This window comes from Neofelis nebulosa, chromosome 2, assembly GCF_028018385.1.
Source record: "Neofelis nebulosa isolate mNeoNeb1 chromosome 2, mNeoNeb1.pri, whole genome shotgun sequence".
NCBI lineage: Eukaryota > Metazoa > Chordata > Mammalia > Carnivora > Felidae > Neofelis > Neofelis nebulosa.
This window is the reverse complement of record NC_080783.1, coordinates 54464029-54485694: the sequence shown is the minus strand read 5'-3', so window position 1 is coordinate 54485694 and position 21666 is coordinate 54464029. Positions and strand designations below refer to the sequence as shown.

Here is a 21666-nt window from a genome sequence, read left to right as displayed (position 1 = left end):
GTTGGGCTCTGTGCTGACAACAGGGAGCCTGCTTTAGACTTCGTCTCTCCTTCTCTCTCTGCCCCTCCTCCAGTCATGTGTGCACGCATGTGTGTGTGCTCTCAAAATAAATAAACATTTAAAAATTCTATTCACCAATAATAGTCACAACAAAGGTTGTTCATATAATGTATGATAATAATTAATGTGAACTGTGTCTTACTCATCTTTGAGTCTTCTGAAGTACTTATTGTATGGTACAGACTCAATAAAATGTTTTTGAATTGAATCTAATACATATACGGGACAGAGTAGGAAAAATCTTCTAAAAGCAGGAATTTAATGCCGACAGTCCATTCATCCTTTAATTCAACAAATGCATATTGAATACCTGTTATGTTTTAGGCATCATTCTGAGTGTTGTGGGATGCAGGTCTAGTAAAACTTATATTCTAGCATGGGAGATAGATAATAAAATATAAATTTATATATATTTAAGGGTAGTGTTAAGTGATAAATGATACATTTCTGAGCAGTTAAGCGGTGCTATAAAAACAATCAGGAATGGTAAGTACGGTAGACTATAATGGGATGGGGTGCCATTTTAGGTATCAAGATAAGTCTTTCTATTGAGGGGGCATTTGCAGAGAGACCTAAATGAAGTGAGGGAGTTAACCAGGTAGATGGGAGAAAAGCATTTCAGATCCAGGGAATAGCAAATGGCCATTGCAAGGATCTTGACTTTAATCTGAGGAGATGGGAAATCCCTGCAGGGTTTTGAATAGACAAGTAACCTTGTTTAAGTTCTGTTTATAAAATAATCACTCTGGTTATTGTGTGGAGTACAAGCTATGTGTGTATGGTGAGGAGGCTGGGGGTGGGCAAAGTAGAAAAGGAGGCTGTTACAATCATTCAGGCATGAGATAAAAAGGATTCAAAGTCAAATTCCACTGAAGGATCTGAAATGTTTCAAAAGAATGATTTTATTAATTAACAGTTATAATATTGGGCAGATTTATAATCTTTGAACTTGAACCAACCAAGATTTCTATAGAATTTTGTGTCTAAAACTGTTTTCAATTTTGTGTCCAATAACCATTACTTTTGTTACTTTAAAACTTGTGTTTATTTTTTGTCTAGGTAATACAACCATACACCTGAAAAGTATATAAAAGAAGTATACAGAGTGAAAAGTCTACCTCTCAAACCTAGCAACTAGTTGTCACTTTGTGTGTGTCCTGCCAGAGATAATTTACATGCCTATCAAGCAAACATACACATATGTGTGCATTTTCCATTCTTCCCTTTTTAGACAAATGACTACATAGCACATATGCTGTTTTGCATTTGCCTGTTCTTAGCAATAGATTTTACAGATTCTTTAAATGAGTAATTAAAAATTTTTCTAACTTTTTAAGTGGTTGGATATATTTATTCCATTGTATGGATGAACCATAATTTTTTCCAACAGCACCTTATTGATGGATATTTAGGTTGTTTCCAAAGCTGTGCTATTGCCCATGATGCTGAAATAGGCATTAGATGCTTCAAATAATTATTTTTCTTCTTTCACAATTAGACATGATTTTGTTTTTTTTAAGTATTAAATTGAATTGAAGGAGAAATTTAAGATTTTCCTAGTTTCCATACCCTAATTTGTGATTATGGATATATTCTAGCTATATGTTTCCCTAAGTATATTTGTGGTAATCAGGTAACAAAATTAACACCCCTGCTCCAAGATTTAAAAAATGGTATGAAAATTATAGAAAAGAAAGGGCCTTCAGATGGGCCTTCAATAATGGAAAGGATTTTGAAAGCAATAGATCATGCTCCCAATAAAGAGAAGACTATGATAAGAAAAATACGTCTGGAAAATGAATTTATGTTTAGGGAAATGTGAATAATCAGTTTGAGTGAAATGTGGGCATGGGTAGGGTAGAAGTGGAAGAGAAGGTTAGAAAGGCAAGTGCCACATTATTTAGGCCTTAAGTAGTAAGCAATGGAAAGGTAGTTTACAAACAGCATACTTAATAAGGTAGATAATGAGAAGCCACTGAGGGCTTATGTTCAGCACAGTCTGATAGCAGCAAAGACCTACTAGAAGGAAAGAAAAGGCAGGAGAGTAAGAATTAGAAAGATCTTACCATAGCAAGACAGGAAGTAATGGTCTTCCCAAATACACAGATTTCAAATTTCAGGGGCATTATAAACCAAAAGCCAGAACTTTTTATAGAAAAGGAGCTATTCTTCCAATTAAGGCAAGCCTCTCAACCCAGAGATGCTGTTCTCTTTTGCCTTTCCCAAGTCTATTATCCCTTTTCTTTGCTACATTTATATTCAATCCTCCTCTCCCAAACAAGTCCTTATGCTCAGGGTCTAAACAAGCTCTAATCTCCCCAACTCAAAATGAACCATCTTTCAACCCACTTTCACCCCTAGTTTTGTGCCCAGTCACTTTGCTCCTTTTCACAGATTCATTTGTTAAATTGTATGCATATCTTCATTCCCTCTGCTTGATTCTGGTCGATATTAATCCTCTGAAACAGATATCACCAACACACTGATGCCCTACATGCTAAAGCCAAGAACGTTTTGCATTCCTCATCTTGCTTGAGCAATAGGGTGCACCTGACCCTGCTGACCTCTCGCCTCCTCTTTGGAAGGCATTCTTTTTCAGCTCTTTCCTAGGTTGGCATCCCCCCACCTTCCTTTCAGAACCATGCGCAGGCTCACCCTCCCCCGCCCAATCATTGAATGTTGATATATTCCAAAGTTCAGTTTTAGGCCTTCTTGTCTCCTCAGACAAAACCTTCCAATCAAGAGATGAGTCTTACCCACACTACAACTTCCCTAACCACCTCTACACCAATAATTTTCTGGTTTCCACCTCTCCAGTCTACGTCTTTCTTCTGAGCTCCAGACCTAGAATATCCACTTGGATAACTCAAGCACTTTATCTTTTTTTAAATTTTTTTAATGTTTATTTATTTTTGAGAGAGAGAGAGAGAGAGAGAGAGAGAGAGAGACAGAGCATGATCAGGGGAGGGGCAGAGAGAGAGGGAGACACAGAATCCGAAGCAGTCTCCAGGCTCTGAGCTGTCAGCACAGAACCTGACGCGGGGCTTGAACTCACGAGCTGTGAGTCATGACCTGAAGTGAAGTTGGACTTTAACCGACTGAGCCACCCAGGTGCCCCTCAAAGCACTTAAATATAAGTTCAAAACCCAACTCCTGTGATACCAAACAAGTGGTATCACTTGTCTATACTTTGTTGCCCAAACCACCTAGTGCTCTTCCAGCATTTGCTTTCTGTCAGTAGCAACCCTCTACATCTGTTGTAAGAGCCAAATCCAGGGATCGTCCTCACTGTCACATTCTACCTCCACACCCACATTCAATCAATTACTAAGTTCTCTAGATTTTAGCTTCTAGATATTTCTCTAATCCAGCTAATAATTTATGTCCCTGTCACAACCACTTTAGTCCAAAATGCCCTCATCTTACTCCACCAGCCTCTTTAGTGATCACTCAAAGGCCCTCTTGCTCTCTTGCAATCTCCACATGGCAGCCAGAGTGATATTTTCAAAATACAAATCTGATCATGTCATTCCTCTGCTCAACATCCTCAGCACCTTTTCACTATTTGTGGTTAAAAATCTAAAATAGCCCTATTCAAGATCTGTATGGTCTACTTCTTACCTACCTCTAGTTTCGTATGGTAGCAGCTCTCTGTCACTCTCTGAGGGACTGAAATAGAGTGTGGCTTGAATATAATGATAGTATACCATCCTTTTGCACATGCCTAAAATACTATTCCTTTTCTCTTTTCCTAATTAATTCCTATTCATCCTTCAGAACCTAGTCCAAACACCTTCCTTAGGAAGCCTTCCATGATCCCCCAGACTAGGCTACATCCTAACTCTTTGAATTCCTTTCTTCACAGCACATCTCACAACTAAAAGTTAATTATTAACTTTTATAATAATTTGATTAATGCCTGTATTCCCTCACTAGACAATAACCTTCATTAGGCTTGCCCTTATAAGATTTTTCCTCTTCATTGTATCTCTTATACTTAGCACGCTGCCTGAGACATTCTAGGCATTTATTTCATAGATACTGATTACATGGATCAATGAATGAATGAATGAATAGATGGAGAATCTCAATTACTTGCCAACAGAATTAAAGTAAGGGTAGAAGAAGAAAAGTAATTAGAGTTCTCTAAAAGTTTCAGGCCCAATTGACTGGGAAAATAATGAAATGATTAACAAAAAATGCAGTTATGGTGGGATGAGAAATTTGCAGAGGAAGATGAAAACTCAGTTTGGGCATCTTCTAGTTAGGCTGCTAATGGGCACAGTGCAGAGGTTCAACAAAAAACTGGAAATGCAAATGGTAGTTGAACAAAGTGGCTAGGACTAGAGACACCCATTTGGAAGCCACATGGTAAGATGATAGATGAAACTCTGGGGATGGATGAGATTCTTGAGAAATTAAGTAGAAAGGGGGAGAAAAACCTATCTGAGGAAAGAATTTTGAGAAACAGCTCTATTTAATAGATAAGATGAGGAAGAAAAGTTGGCACAGGATATAGAAAAGACACCAGAAAAGCTGGATATACAAGGAAGTAATAAAACACAGAAATCAAGGGAAATAAAAAGGAAAGATAACTAAAGGAACAAAGGAAAAATAATTAAAAATACATACACACAACTATAAAAGACAAACTATAGTCTTACTGAAGGACAATAACATCTTAAATGTTAAAATATTTTTCTATAATTTCAAAACAACATCATAAAATAACTGGAAAATAATATAATGTGAGGTCTTTGTGTCCTGGAAGAATATTTGATAATGTTGCATAGAAAGTGGAGTGGTAGCCATGTTTGTGTGAAATAAAGAACCTATTTATAGCTACTGCCCTGAGAAAAATCATAGTGCCTCACTCATCACTTCAAAGAACTGAAGAATGGGAGCCATAGAGAGAACATAGCAGTCAGAAGACTGCAAACACAATGACAAGTCACAAAAATTACTCTGAGTTCAATAATAAAAATAGTGACAGATAGTTACTATTTACTGTTTTCTGTGTACCAGACACTGTGCTAAGACTTTATTGACACCATCTCATTTAATCCTCATGAAACTATGTAAGGCAAGTGTTATTAGCCCGAGAGACTGAAAAGTTAAGTAATTATCCAACACTATACCACCAGAAAAAAGACCCTGGATTTAAACCCAGGATTAAAAGATAAGACCACTAGGCCCAAACGGCCTTCAGAGGAGAGGATCTGAAACAGAATAGACTCTCTCCCTTAGTTACTCTGATAAAAGATGACCTTCATTTCCTTAGGATAATCTAGAGGCAAAAACGGTCTGGGGATGGGACCTTTAAGATCATGTGAGATATAGTTTTCATTGTAGAGAATGGATTCAGTAATTCTCAACCAATCCTTGGGTGTCATAAATTTAAAAATCCCCTTTAGGGGGTGCCTGGGTGGTTCAGTGGGTTAAGCATCCAGCTCTTGATTTCAGTTCAGGTCATGATCTCACAGTTCTGGGATGGAGTCCCTCCTCAAGCTCCATGCTGACAGTGCAGAGCCTGTTTGGGATTCTCTCTCTCTCTTTCTCCCTTTCTTTCTCTCTCTCTCTCTCCCTATCTTCCCCTCCCCCACTCTTACTCTTTAAAAAAAAATCTCCCTTTAGGACCACTTATTAATTCAAGAAATATGTGTGCACTATGCTAGGCACCAGGGAGACAGCAATACACAAAACATACTCACTCCCTGACCTTATGGAGCCAAAATTGTTTGTGTGTGTGCACGTATGCACATGCACTGAAAACGGATACTAAATGAACGGTTATGTAAATAAAGATATCTTTACCAACCGTGATTCATTCCATGGAGGAAAATTACTGGGTGTTATAAAATTACTACTGGGAGTGGCTAGTTTAGACCAGGGAGTCTAGAAAAGCTTCTCCGAGGTGACACCTGAAAGAGGACTCTGGACCAGACCAAAAGTGTGGGAGGGACAGTAGTAGCTTGGGAGATTTTCGGAAATCAAAAGAAGCCATGGTGGCTGCAGCGTGGTGAGCAAAGGGACAAGTGGCAAGAACTAGATCAGAAATGTGCATAACTGGTTAGAACCCTGAATTTTCAGAGTTCTAGGTAACTAACAGAGTGAAGATTTTGGTGTAAGGAGTGGCCATAATCAAATGAGTCCCTCCTTCTTCCAGATTGCTGACTGAATTCTGCCTGTGATTCAAAGCAGTGGGTTGAAAAAAGGGTCACCAGCTGGTATGATCTTGGGGGTCTGGCTACTTGATCAGTCTCAATGTGCAATGAACAAATTCGGAACAGACCAGTCACTCAGTTACTGGTAAAATAATTCTTAAATACAGTGGTTCCCTCACTTGTCTATCAAGATAGCCCCAGGTCAGAACACAGAATCAGTGATTTATTGATCATTCAGTTAATTTGATCAGTGCAGATAACTAAAATGGATAAGTCATCCCTCAGAACAATGTCTCTTTCACCTGAAATATAAAATCTAGGTATTACTTAAGTTCAAACACTTGACTCAAAAGACTTTCAGAGAAATGTTAACCAAGTCACAAATGTATTCATTTGCTTTAAAAAAAGAGAATAGTATTAGATATTAAGAAATGGTTATAATTTCAGAAAAACCTCATTAACGTAAACTAATTTGGATGAAGCGTATAATGAAATGGTAAAAAAAAAAAAAGGTTGAAAAAATAGAACATTTTTGAAGAAATGCTGTTAGCTACCAGAGATTTTTAGGTGATTCATTAAAATATGTAAGAATTATTTTAAATTATATCATTGCATATATATTAATGAGCATCCTTAAGGTGCTTAAGTAAGCTTAAAAAAATTGTTTCCATTGGTATTTTAAATCTCCATGCTTCAATCTCCTTTGAAACATTCATTTGCATTATCTTTGAAGAAAGGATTTGGATCAAACAAAAGTATAATTCACCCTATACCTGAATTATCACAAATTCCTAATTAATGTAGTCCAAATTAGTAAGAATTTACTTCATCTATAAAAAGGGAAATTTATGCAAAAGACAATTACTCAATGTTTAGATCTTTAGAAAACTAGCTTGAAGAGAATATCTTTTAGATATTCAAATTTTGTATTTTTTATCTGTATCTGCCAACTCAGTAATTCTATTCTGGCATTTTACAAATATTCATCATTTTCTCAACCTTTACAGATGTTGATGAATACCCCCTTCTATGACCATCTGTGTAAATGTATAAATTAAATCATAAAAAGAGGTTGTTGGTATTTTTAGTTTAAAAGTGCATATAGGGCATTTTGTTGCCTTAAGCAATTAAATTACAAAACTTTAACAACTACTGCCTTAGTGAATCTATCCTTTTCCATCCCTCTTGAATGATGGAAGGCAAGCCAATAAAGATTCATGACATAAACAAATAAATCTTTGCATAAAAGGATTCCATAGGTATCTCTCAAATAACATAGAACGGTATTTTTTTCCAGAGCAAAAACCAGGTAATCACCTCAAGCTCACACAGGTCAGAGAGAATGAAAGCTACATTTCAGAGAACACTCAGTGGGCATCATCAAAGATAAAAAGAAAACTATTTGCTGATTACAAGTTAGCACTACATAATTTTGCATGCTAAATGTAACATGCATTTAAAGCAGAACCAGAATTCCTATAAACTGAATAACAAATGTCAGTGGTATACTGAAAATGAGGCTGTCTACCTCAGGTCCAGGAAATAAGGGGTTGTCCTGTCTATAAATAATTTAGAAGTAATAATAAAGCTATCAAACTAAATGACTAATACAGTGAACATTTAGGTATCAAGAGTGGCCACAATCAAATGAAGACCTCCTACTTCTGACTAAATATCAATACATGCTGGCAATTCTAAACATAGTTATAAAATAATCTTCCTGAAAATAAAATTTGTTCATTCCACATTCTAAACAAATGCTGTGGTTACAGTTGAATTTCAATAATATATATGCAAGCTTAAATCAGCAAAGTTTTGTTACTTCTCTTTTAATTAACTACACAGAAGTTAATGCAGAGAACTTGCAATTATATAATTGAACTTCCAATGGACAATGACTCTGCTTACCTATTATTTTGAAAGTAAGTTCCTAATGGTTAAAAATCATTTAAGTTCATTTCAGATGTAGTTCAAGTCTGTGAATCCTGTGCAGCTCATACCCTAGCATTTCAATAGTTGATCTCAGATAAACAATGCTAGTACAGTGATTGCAAAGACAAAGAAATAGACATTCTCTCATTTTACATGACTGCTTAGGATTTTTATTTGTGTTTAAAATTTAGGAGTGAGACAGTATCAACTGTGAGGTGCATTATTCTTGTTTGGGAAATATGAATTTTAGCTTATATGTGACAAATTTTACTGATTTTATTGGCTAATCTTTAAAATTCTTTTAAATTAACTAAGCAATGAAGAACAAAATAAACTATCACTGGTATAATTTAGTACATATGTAGGTTGTATCTTTTTTGTAATTTTGATTTTATTATAATTCACTTATTTGTTATTATAATATTACTCACTACTGTGAAGAATAATATGTAGGTTTAAGTTTTTTCTAATTTAAAATACATTAATATAAATAAAAAGAATCAATCCTTTACTTTTTTCCTTTTTTGTACTGTAATATGAAGTGGTCTAGTAATATATTAAAACTTTAAAAATGTTTCTGAGTTTTATTCTGGACTTCATTATTATTCATATAAATTCATATTTTTTTTTTCCTGAAAGTGACTGTTCTATAGAGGGGATATTAAAATTATCTGTTTCTGGTATCAAATGTGTCAGGTATACCACTGATAAAGTAATACAGTTTTATTTATAAGAGTTAAAATACACTTCTAACTGAAGGTAACACAAATTAAGAGTCAAATCATTTTCTCAGCTCCCAAAAGTCATAACCTTAACAAGAGTGACATATTCTTGGGAGTTCTTGTGCATCAGAACTGTTTTCTGAGTACTGAATACAATATTTGCTCTTCATGTGCCTTAGCAGATGGAATTGAAGAAAAAAAGACCAAGGTTTTATTTCATTTCATTTCATTTCATTTCATCTCATTTCATCTCATCTCATGTCATTTCATTTCATTTCATTTCATTTCATTTCATTTCATTTCATTTCATTTCATTTCATTTCATTTCATTTCATTTCTTTCTTTCTTTCCTTCCTCCCTCCCTCACTCCCTCTCTTCCTTCCTTCCTTCCTTCCTTCCTTCCTTCCTTCCTTCCTTCCTTCCTTCCTTCCTTCCTTCCTTCCTTCCTCCCTTCCTTCCTTTTCATCCTTCCTTAACTCCCTACTTCCCTACTTCCTTTTCCTTCTTTCAAGATTAGGTAAGATGAAATGCTAGCCACTAAAAATGATTAAATCCTGGAACATATTGCCAAAGGAAGCTGTGGACATTCACTCTGCTAGAATGAAAGATTCAATCACTTTAATCATTATCTTAAGCGATCGTGGTTTCAGGTATGCAGGTAGGCAAAATTTTGCATAATTTTAGAAGGCTCATGGATTCTCTGCAGCCTATAAATAGAACACACCCTTAAGAAGCCCCCTCTGTTTTAGCTCTAGTATTTATAATCCTTCAATTCTCTCTCCCTCATCCTGACCATCTCTCAAGTCTTTCATAGTTTCACCTCATCCATGAACCTCTGTGCAAATACAGAGATAATATATGTGGAGAGTATCTACTATAGAGCCTGGTAGAACAGGCATCCATCAAATGCTAGCTTTCGGTTTGTGGGTATTCCAGCCTCTGTGCTGACTCCTTTTCTAAGTTAATATTACTTTACAGTTTACAATATACAGTTAATCAGTGTTTCTAAGTGTATTAGCTTTGTTTCCCTAGCAAAATAATTAGGTCTGTGAGAATGGGGAAACTGTCTTCTATTTCTCGAATCCTCCTTTCTAGGAAAGAACTATTTTGAGACTCTTCTGTCCCTGGCTAAGTTGGCTGCTTCTTTACTCTTCTTGAAGAAGTCATATTAACTAGCAACACTATTTTCCAACGAAGATTCTTAGCTTGAATTTTTTAGTAATTGGCTAAAGCAAGACCTCCTCATGTGCTATTATCCCCTGTCTCCAACCTGAGCTATGTATCATAAAATTTCTTATGGTCAGTCAGGTTTTCTCTGTCAAAACTGACCTTTATGCTGACCCACCATATCTAAAGTTCTCTGGTCTCTAGAGCAAATGATGTCACATTTTACTCAAACTGATGCTGAGAGATGAAAGTAGCTAAAAGTTATCTCTTTTGCAGGATGTTCTGAACTGTATTGAATCAGCCACTTGCTTGAAAGCAACGGAGTGGACAAAATTAGTTTTTGTTGCATCCAGGCTTTTTTTGTTTTGTTTTTGTCTTACATAAGTATTACTTTTTTTCGGGTTGTGAAGGTTGTGAAAATTATAGCCAATTGCCCATGGAGGCATGCATGCAGAATATAAAACAAACTATGGGAAACAAACATGTCCTAAAAATAAAACATGAATATAACTTTAAAGCAGTAGCTAATTATTGAGAAAAACTACAGGTGTTCAGCCTCGAAATTCTACCTGATTTCTAATTATACGTTAAATAAATTTTTAGCTGAAGAATCTCAAACCACTAAAATTGAGTAAAACATGAATCTGCTTGTTAAGGATTCCACAACCAATCTGAACTAAGGAAATCCATACCACCCAAAGAAGGAAAATACACAAGCTTTCAATAATCTTCCTCAAACCCCAAGTGGCAAGACAAATTTTAGATAGCCAAAATCACCAACAAAACGACTTGAAAATCCTTTCAGGATCCTTTTGCTTTTACCTACAAGAGCTGCTAACACAGGGATTTTACTCAGGAAAAAAAAAAAAAAAAGTCCCATAGTAATTTCTAAAGGTGTCATTCATATTTGCCCAGCAAACCTGTATTTAGTGGAAATGTACCAAAGCTTGTAGTATTGATAGTGAATTGTAATACTAAACAGTTTCTGTTGAGAATATATTCTGATATATGGGGGTGTTTTTTGGTACTTTCCTTGTAACATTCATATTTGCTATTCTTCACAGCATCATATTGGCTAATTATTGTAACTTTGAATATTATTGAACACATAAAAATACCTAAAGTAGCATGTCATGTGAGGCATCTATGTGTCTTGAGAAAAGCCAGAAAAATATTGAATTATTTGTGTTGCATGATTTCCTCATTAGTCAAGTATAGGACCTGATGAGTTTTTATAAGTCACAATGCTCACCATTTTTCAAAAATTTCACTTTATCCTAGTCTTTCCTTGTGATGAATTTAGGATCTGTTCTAAATTATCCAAATACACATTTAAAATAAGGTAATGCTGGGGCGCCTGGGTGGCTCAGTCGGTTAAGTGTCTCAGTTCAGCTCAGGTCATGATCATACAGTCTGTGGGTTCGAGCACCACTTCAGGCTCCGTGCTGACAGCTCAGAGCCTGGAGTCTGCTTTGGATTCTGTGTTTCCCTCTTTCTCTGCCCCCTCCCCCCACTCACACTCTGTCTCTTTCTGTCTCTCAAAAATTAATAAATGTTAAAGAAAATTAAATAAAAAAATAAAGTAAAATAAAATAAGGTAGTGCTGAGAAAGACTGTGGCATTTTTGTAATATTACTTGCCTACTTTGGAGGCAAGGTTTTTTTTTTTTAATTTAATAAGTAACTACTATATGCTTCAAAAAAGCTGACTACACTTTGTTAAGAGCTTTGTTAAACAGAGTTATTGAAGAAAACTTTGAGCTCGGCATGTTCCTTTTCCCTATAACCATCGCTATATTTCTGTCAAGTTGAAGCAAAAAATGTTCATCATTTTGTCAGCTCTGTCTGCAAAGCACAGAATTACCTTCCCAAGCTCCTGAGATTTATGCTTTTAATTACCTCCTATCTGCTTCGCTACCCTCCACACCTAAGAATCAATATAAATAGTCTTATTTATGGGAAAAATGTAAAATGTTTGACAAAAGCAGGCTATCATTTTCTAGATTTCCATTTGATGCTATTGATTCCTTCTATCTTCAGTCTCTTTTTCTTGACAGAATCAGTTGGTTTTTCAAACTTACAAAATTATTCATTTATCTAATAATTTGTACTGCTTAACAGTTGATAGTTGTAAACTTTACAACAAGCTTTTCGGTTCCCAACCCAGCAATGAGGTTATTATTACATTGGTATCTCTTTATTTAATCACCAGCGGCAGAATTCAGCTTAAGTGTGGCTTTCTCCAAACCTCCTCATCATAAACTCCCTTCTCAGTGAGGACCAACTTCCATGGCTTATTTCATCGCTGAATGGGAGACCACTATTAATACAGGTGAAACCCAGCCACCTAGGCACCAGTACTTTTAAAACTCTAACCCTCATATTTTATCAGCATCAATTCTTTAAAACAAAACCCTAACAAATTACGTATACACACACACACACACACACACACACACACATATACATATATATACACAGATAACAAATTATATACATATATCTCATTATACATAACAAATTATATATATCTCATTATACATAATTGAGATTAGACAATTTCTTTACAATTATATGAATATAAACATAGTATAAATGGATAGACTAAGGAAGCTGCTAGAAGGCTTTAAGAGAAATAGAGCAGATGTGTATGGGTGGCAGGCAATGGTTGTACATGTACTTTGGAGAGGAGGGAACGCTTAGCAATTGATCTGCAGAATCAACACAGGTAGATATTTTTTGGATGTATGTGACCATGGAGATGTAGGGAGGGTCAAATATTGAAAAAAAACCAGAATGTTCGAAGCTTTCTTTCCTTAACATATCGGTTAGGGTAACACACTATCAAATGCAATGTCTAAGAATTCAGGAAATACAGGATAAACTTTTTTTTTTTTTTTTTTTTTTTTTTACACAATATGTTGGTTAGAGTTTCAAATAATAAACTCAAAGTGTTTGTTTTTTGCCTTCTAGGGAATTTTCCAAGTAAAGTACCTCTGAATTTAAAGCAATAAATCCAGTTATAAACCTCAAAAAAGCTTCATGACGACACTACAGATGTCCAAGAAGGACAGGGAAACTAGTATAATTGTTGTACTTTTGTGTCAGAGAAAGAGGAAGAAGGGGAAAAGAGAAAAGGGTGAGGAGTGGGGGGAGAAGGAAGATAGAGAACAAAGGAAGGAGGAACGTAGTCATTCAGTAGAAAAGAACGTGTTTTGACACGGAAAGAGAAACACTAATAACTCATGGTTAGAATTTCTGGAGGTAAAAGCAAGCACTAGGCAGCCAATAGCAAAATGTGGAATCTCCTGGAGGACTGTCATATGGTGACTAATAAAAAGCTTGACCCTTCGGAAAAAGAAAGTAGCTGCCCTTGCAGCTGAGTGCCTCTTCAGCTTTGGCTGTGAGGGACATCTTCGAACACAGAGTCTAATGGGTTCCTGTTGGCCACTCGGCCCTTCCTAGGGAAGGGCTGGCAGCTGCTGCAGGGACCTGCTGCCCCATGGCAGCTGGTGGAGAGGTGGAGTCGGGCCCAGTGGCCAAAGGGGATGGAAGGTCAGCCAAGAGCACATGGAGAGGGTGCTTACGTGGGCCCAAGAGCTGTGGCTTTCTCCCTAATCTCATGACTGCTAAAATCTCTGCCGGATGACAGAGGATGCCAGGTCCTCTGGCAGAAATGGCACTAAAGCCTCTTCAATGGCAGATGGTGGATGGGGGCAGTTTGTTTATGAAAGACGGAGAATTTGTATTGTATTTTGTGAACTGCTAAAGAAATCAGGAAGTGGGCATAAGATCAAAACAAAAAAGAGAGAGAGAGAGAGGTGGCAAGAACCAGGAGGGCATACTTAACCTGATCCAAAAGAAAACTGCTAGGAAGGCAAGGATGCAAAATGATGAGGGAAGGCCCTGAGGACATACGGATTACACACCAACTGTGCTCACACAGGAACTGACGGGGATTGTGGAAGGACTGCACTTTCTGAAATTTCAGAGAGATTTATAGTAAAGAATAGGAGAGTCAGGTCACCCACACAAATGCTCACACAAAGGTTGGTCAACCTGACATTTTAACTTCTAAGCGAACCCTTCATTTCCCGTCCATTTGTACTTAGTCCAACGTAAATCAATGAAATGGCATGAGGTCATCTGTTTAGGCCTCGAGACATGAGGAAATAGAACACAGCAAAAAGAACTAAAATGAGAGAGCGAGCTACTGGATAACCAAAGTGCAAAAACCAAACAAAGAACGACACAACAGAATTAAAAATCTAGAGAAACTACAAAGTAAGGCAAAATAAAGAAAATGAGAACAATAAGTGATTCAAAGGTTATTGTGCTATTCAAAGGTAATACTGTAAATCTGAAACATCAAACGGGGTAGCACCAAATGAGTAATGAAAGCCTGCGGGGTCAGCAATTAGGGACACTACATCTCATACTTAATCAATTGTAGTATTAATGCTGAGTATCAAAATTTCAGGGTCAATTCCTAAATTAGAGTATATAAAACTTGATTAAAAAGATCATTATGCTCTCCTTTCAATTTGCCTATGAAGCATAAAGGACCTACTAGTATATTAAGGGTGTTTATGATTAACCGTGTTCTGAGATGATAATAATAATAAAAGGAGATCATCTCTATTTTTAAATCAAGTTGCCCTGATTTTGTGTCAGATCTGTTTGAGGATCAGTTTCCTTTAACCTTCTGCTACTATTATCCAAAGAAATGAAATTAATATGTAAATCAGAAAATCTTCGGGATCTGCCAGCTGTCAACCTAGCCAAAAATGAGAAAACATTAAGCCTCAAAATTATTTTAAAAGTCTATGTTAGCTCTAGTTTCTGATCTTTTCATGTGAAAACCAAATGCCCAATAATTTTGAGAGTTTTTTTTTTTTTTTTTTTTTTTTTTTAACCAACTACAGGATGGTATAGATCTATTTCCCTGGCAAGGGTTAACTCTAGTAATATATTTCCCAGCTAAAGGGTAAAGATTCAGATTTAGGCTTATCAGTTTACGACCACACTGTAGTTGCAGTACACTCATTCTTTGGAGAAGAAAGGGGCATTCAGGCTTAGGACAACTCAGTGCTCAGCTTCAACCATGTTAGAAAAAAAAGGTGGCCAAGAAGAAACTAAGGATTTGGGTGCTGCACAAATCTGTGCAAATGTCTGGGACTCAGTTGGGAAAGACATATTATTCCTGGACTGCAGTGCCTGCCCCTGGCAAAGTTAATGGTGTTAATTTGTAAAGGTTCATTTGGGAAATGTTTGTGATTAATGCTTGCTCATTTGCATAACAGTATATCGTGTAAATAAAGCTGTAGCCTTTTGCTTTCCAACAGTGGAGTTCTACTGAGATGATAAAAGCCGGACAAAGGGGGCTATGGGACACTTAAACTAGGTCACATTGAATTTTAATGCATGAAGCCTGCCGTGGTACATTTTACATGGGTAATGGAGAACTGCGGAATGCAGTCTGTTTACTGTGCAAATCTGCCTTCCAGATTTTTCAATAAACATATTTTCTACACTGAAGAGTGAAGCCAATTCAGTCTCAGGCTGATTTAGAAATGTTATTAAAGAAAATAAGGATGAGCATCTCCTTAATTCTTACATTAAAATGTAAATAGGGTAATTATAAAATAATAAACTCTCCCCCAAATAAAAAATGCTCAGTTTCAGAGCTCAGTTATGCAGATTATAGCACCATTACTAAACACGGAGAACATGTATATGTCACACTTGTGAATTTGCCATCTAGACTTTGTGACTTTACTGCCCAGAGTCTAGCATGACTCACAAATTAATTTCTTTCCCCACTGTCAGCAGAACTTTTGGGTGGCGACAGGGAAGCTGGTGGTCACATGCTCACCTGTATACATTTGTCCATGTCTCTATTAGTAAGTATCAAGAAAATTACTGACATCAAATGAAACTCAAGTCAAACTTGAACCTACTCCCAGAGTAATCCTGGGGCACGGAAAGGAGATTGGCATTCCTCCTTGTGACCCAACCCATGACACAAATGAAAAATAAAACTTGTAGTCATTCCTTTGGGGTCTTAGCTGTTCCACCTGTAAGGTGGAGGTGTTTATACCCTGTCCTTCCAACAGAAATGCCATGGAAATGATTTTTAATCATAGAGCTGGAATGGTCCTCTCAAAAGATCATGTAGTCTATTTTAGGTTATATAACAAGAGGAAACTGAGACCCATAGTGGTGAAGTGATTTATCAAGTTCAGAATTAGGATTTAAATCACATTCAAAAACTTAATCCAGAGTTCTATACTGCATGGCCTCTCTGAGTATGGACTCATAAAAACATACAGCAGAAGACCTGCAACATGTTCTAAGAGGATCTAAGAAAGTTCATCTTTAGATGCTTTCATTCATATTGTTTGCTAGTAAAAGTTGCTGCTGGTCTCTAGAGCCGAGTATGATGGTAGGCATAAAATAGGAGCCCAATACATGCTAAGTAAATGAGTAAGACTGTTATGTGAGGCAACATAATATACTAGGAAGACCTATGGCTTTCAAGGCAAGAGACCTGAATTTACATCCTAGCTATCATTTATTGACTATGAAAATCTACATGATTCCAAAAGATCAGAAACAACCTGTGTTCACCCATAAGGGACTATTTAAATAAACTATGGAACAGCCACACGTAGACTACTCTTAGTTTTCTCTTGCTATTACGCAAATTACCACAAACTTAGTGGTTTAAAATAACACATTTATTATCTTACAGTTCTGGAGGTCAGAAATTTGGGTATCATTGGGCTAAAACTAAGATCTTGGCAAGACTGTTCTTTTTTTGGAGGCTCTGGGGTAAAATAAATTTTCTTATTAATTTTCCAACTTCTAGAGGCTTCTCACATTCCTTGGCTTGTGGCCCCTTCTCTCACCTTCAGAGCCAATAATGGCCAGTCAAGTTGACCTCACATCAGATCATTCTAACTTTCTCTTTTGTCTCCCACTTCTACTTTATAAGGATCTTTGGCCATAAAATAATCCAGAATAATCTATTTTAAGGTCAGCTGATTAGCAGCCTTAATTCCATTTACTACCTTAATTCCCCTTTGCCATACAAGGTAACATAGTAAAAGGTTTCAGAGATTAGGATGTGGACACGTTTGCCTACCACATCTGTAAAAAAAAAACAGGGAGCCTCTCTATGTTCTGATAAGGACAACACTCTAGGATATATTGTTATGTATAAAATTCAAGGCAAAGAAAAGTATAAATAGTACACTAACTTTTATGTAGAAAAGGGAGAAAATAAGAATATTTATACCTCGTTATATTTGTATAAACAAACTCGGGAAAGATATGTAAGAAATATTCAAGTGGTTACAGATAGACAGGGAATGGCCTGGAGGGTGGGAGGATGGGGAATGAGATGGAACAAAATTTTTCAATGTATGTTTTGAAATTAATTTGCTTTTTGAACCATGGAAATATGTTATTTTTTTTAATTCAAGGGATTCATAATTGCCCCAAAGTCCCTATTATCCACTTGATAGTCAAAACCTTTTTTTAATAGAAATTTTAATGTTTTTATTTATTTTTGAGAGAGAAAGAGAGAGACAGAGTGAGCATGGGAGGGGCAGAGAGAGAGAGAGAGGGAGACACAGAATCCGAAGCAGGCTCTAGGCTCTGAGCTGTCAGCGCAGAGCCCACACGGGGCTAGAACACACAAGCTGTGACACTATGACCTGAGCTGAAGTCAGAGGCTCAACTGACTGAGCCACCCAGGTGTCCCAAAACATTGTTTTTTTTTTGAAGAGCCAATCTATCATCAACCTTGTTACTACTCTTCTAACAGGCAGATCCTCCATTGTCAGTGGCTTTGCATCAAACAATACTCCAACATGACATTCATAGATTTCATGAAAGTCTGCCTTTTTTGCAAAATTTTTGCAATTTCACTTTGCAACCTGTTTGTATTATGAGACGTTTTTGACATCCAGTCTTGTTGCAGTGGGAATGCTAGACGTAAGTATGGATCATGTCTTCAGATGGACATAACACTGTAAGTGGTCAGTTAAGTAGTAAACACTTCCATTTTAAACGTCTATTTATTATTTTTGAGGGAGAGAGAGAGAGCAAGTGGGAGAGAGGCAGAGGGAGAGAGAGAGAGATAATCACGAGCAGGCTGGGTGCTGTCAATGCAGAGCCTGACACAGGACTTGATCCCACGACCGTGAGATCATGACCTGAGCCAAAATCAAGAGTTGGACACTCAACTGACTCAGCCACCCAGGCAACCCAACACTGCCATTTTATATTCATAAAGTTACAGAGACTTTCATTTCCCTATGTGACCACAGAAATGTGGATAATAACTATGCAAAACTGTTATATATACTTGGATCTATTTTAACATTTGTTATTCTGTCTTTTCTTGCAAAAGTCGTTTAACTATTATACTTTAAATCTAGTAGTAATATTGTAGTTCAATATATTTCATAGTTATATCTCTATCATGAATTAGTCTTCTATTTACAAAATATTTCATGATTCCTATCACTTTGACTTTTTTTTTTCTAGCCAGGTTTACTAAGGTAAACTTTCTATGAAATAACATTCCTTTTCAGGTATTTAGTTTTATGAGTTTTGAAAAAAAACTTGTTGTGTAACCACCACAGTAATGAAGATATAGAATATTTTCACACTTGAAAAACCTCCCTCATATCCCTCGTACCCTTTGTAGTCAATTCCGTAACCTCATCCCCAGTCCCTGTTGACTACTGATCTCTGTCCCCATAGTTTTGTATTTGGCAGAAAGTTACATAAGTGCAACCATATAGCATACAGTCTTTGAGTCCAATTTCTTTCATTAACATACTGCCTTTGAGATTCTCCCATGCTGTAGGATGTTATCAGTACATCATTCTTTTTATCACTAAGCAGTATTCCATGGTATGGCTATACTTTTGTTTATTTACCCAGTGATCACTTGATAGACATTTGGGTCAATTCCAGTTTGGGGCAATTATGCATAAAGCTACTAGGTGACACATATGTATGAACGTAAGTTTTCATTTCTCTTGGATAAATATCTAAAAGTCAGATTGCTGGGTTGTATGGAAAATGTATCTATAACTTCATAAAAATTTCTTATAAATAACTATTAAACTATTTCTCAAAGTCCCTGCACCATTTTGTATTTCTATCAACAATGAATGAGAGTTCCGGTTGCTCCTCATCCTTGCCACTTGGTATTATCAATTTGTTTAATTTTCGTTATTTTAATAGGTGGAGTGGTATCTGATTGTGGTTTGTACTTCTTTAATGGCCAATTGTGTTGAGCACTGTTTTGCATATTTATTTGTCATTCCTTTTTCTTCTTTGGTAAAGTGCTTGTTTCAATCTTTTGGCCATTTATTATTAATTGAGTTGTAAGTTATTTAAATATTTTGTATACAAGACATGTTTTAAATTACTGTCTTCCAGTCTGTAGCTCTTCTTTTCATTTTCTTAAAGTAAAAGAGTGTCATTGAAGAGTAGAAGTTTTTAATTTTGATGATGCCTAATATACCAATATTTTTATAGTTCATACTTTTTGTTTCCTAAGAAATCTTTGCCTAATTCAAGGTCACATAGATTTTCTCCTGTGTCTTCTTCTAGAAGTTTTATACTTTTAAGTATATACTTATCCATTTGAGTTAATTTTTGAATTTTGTATGAGACAGCTGTCAAGGTTCTTTTTTACAATTTACATGTGGATATCCAATTGCACTATCTATTGCAAAGATTAGACTTTCTCCATTGAATTGTCACTGCAACTTTGTTGAATACAAACTGATCATATAGCCATGGGTCTATTTCTGGACTCTGTTTTGTTCCATTGATCAATGTGTCTACTATTCTTTCACCAATATTACAGTCTTGATTACTGTAGGTTTTAAGGTGGCTATTGAAATCAAGAAGTGGAAGTCCTCAAAATTTGTTGTTCTTTTTTTTTTTTTTTTAAGCTTTAGCTCTTATAGGGCTTTTCTTTTCTATGTCAATTAAGAAATAGCTTGGCATTTTCTACAAAAATGTTTTCTGGGATTTTAATTGGGATTGTCAGGGTCTATAGATGAATCTGGGGACAGATGATAATATTAAGACTTCAAATGAATTGATACTATATAATTCTCAATTTTTTAGGAACACTTTAATTCTTGAATAGGCAGTTGAGGAGGATTTTATCAAGTGCCATAAAAATTTATTTGACCTTTAATGGAAATCACATTAAATATACCTTTACAAATCATATTAAGCATGACAAAAGCACTCTTTTCCAATGACTATAAGTTTTATTATGTTTCCTATATAGAATTATCAAAATATCATTTAATGGTATATGTAAATAAGAGTATTTATTATTTTAGTATTTGCAAGAAACATGAATCCTGTAACATGTTCTTTGAAAAATGGCTTCTGGGATGGAGTAACTCAGGAAATAACACATATAATATACAGCTGTAGATTCAGATTTGTCTTGGTCATTGGCTTTACTTGGTAATTGGGTATTATAGACATTTTAATATTATTTATTTTAATTTCATGTTATCTTATTTTTACATTTTAAAATCTATTTTAATAAGTGATTTATATCCTTTTCTTTTTCTTTTGTTTTTCTTTTTTTCTTTTTTTATTTTATTTTTTTTTAAATTTTTTTTTTCAACATTTTTTATTTATTTTTGGGACAGAGAGAGACAGAGCATGAACGGGGGAGGGGCAGAGAGAGAGGGAGACACAGAATCGGAAACAGGCTCCAGGCTCCGAGCCATCAGCCCAGAGCCTGACGCGGGGCTCGAACTCACAGACCGCGAGATCGTGACCTGGCTGAAGTCGGACGCTTAACCGACTGCGCCACCCAGGCGCCCCTGTTTTTCTTTTTTTAGCAGGATGGTTATGCTGGCAAGATAAAATAATTTACAAAGATTTCCCTACACTTCCATGTTGTGGGAAAATATAAATTGTATAATAAGTTCTTCTCTCAGGTATTTAATATGATTTGGCATACACATAAAATGTGACACTTGTTATAAAGAGAAATAACAATGGTTTTCTTCAGCATTCATTGCATTTTAAACCTTAAAAAATATTTTCTGCTATTTAAGTATTTTTGCAAAGTAAACATAATTTGAGTGAGATTAGAGAAATTCTTGATTTTTGATATTAACCACTCTATTGCTCTGGTTTCTATGTTGAATCTGAATCGGAAAATGTGGCACGCTAAAGAAAGTGGGCCACCAATGGGAGTGGCTGCTCGAGGGCATGTAAATATGAAGAGATATACATATCCAGAACAATCAGACTTTCAGCTTGACAGACTACAGAGAGCAATGAAAAGGTGATACTCACATCTGAGTTAAAGCGAAGCTGACAGACATTACAAGAAATAACTTGTTTCTTCTTTGGGGGAATGGACACTCCAAAAGTATGGTTAATGACTGCTTTTTGCACAGGATCCATCTGAAGAGCAAATGATAAAATAGTCAATTTACAACTTCAAAGGACAGACAATAGTGTGAGCAAGTAGAAGTATTTATATTATTTCTTAGGGTTTTAACTTGTAGTTCCCAAACAGGGATAATAAAGAATCTCACTCAATAGTAATGT

The 21666-nt window shown here is 35.9% G+C and overlaps 1 protein-coding gene across 10 annotated transcripts in view; it reads right to left on the bottom strand.

Moving 5' to 3' along the window:
• ZNF385B (zinc finger protein 385B) overlaps positions 1 to 21666 on the bottom strand; it is a 405481-nt gene that overhangs the window by 39914 nt on the left and 343901 nt on the right. For all 10 annotated transcript variants that reach the window (XM_058712603.1, XM_058712524.1, XM_058712533.1 and 7 more), the window contains one exon: positions 21409 to 21519. In XM_058712603.1, coding sequence (XP_058568586.1) covers positions 21409 to 21519 — 111 coding nt within the window. The remainder of the gene's footprint in view (positions 1 to 21408; positions 21520 to 21666) is intronic.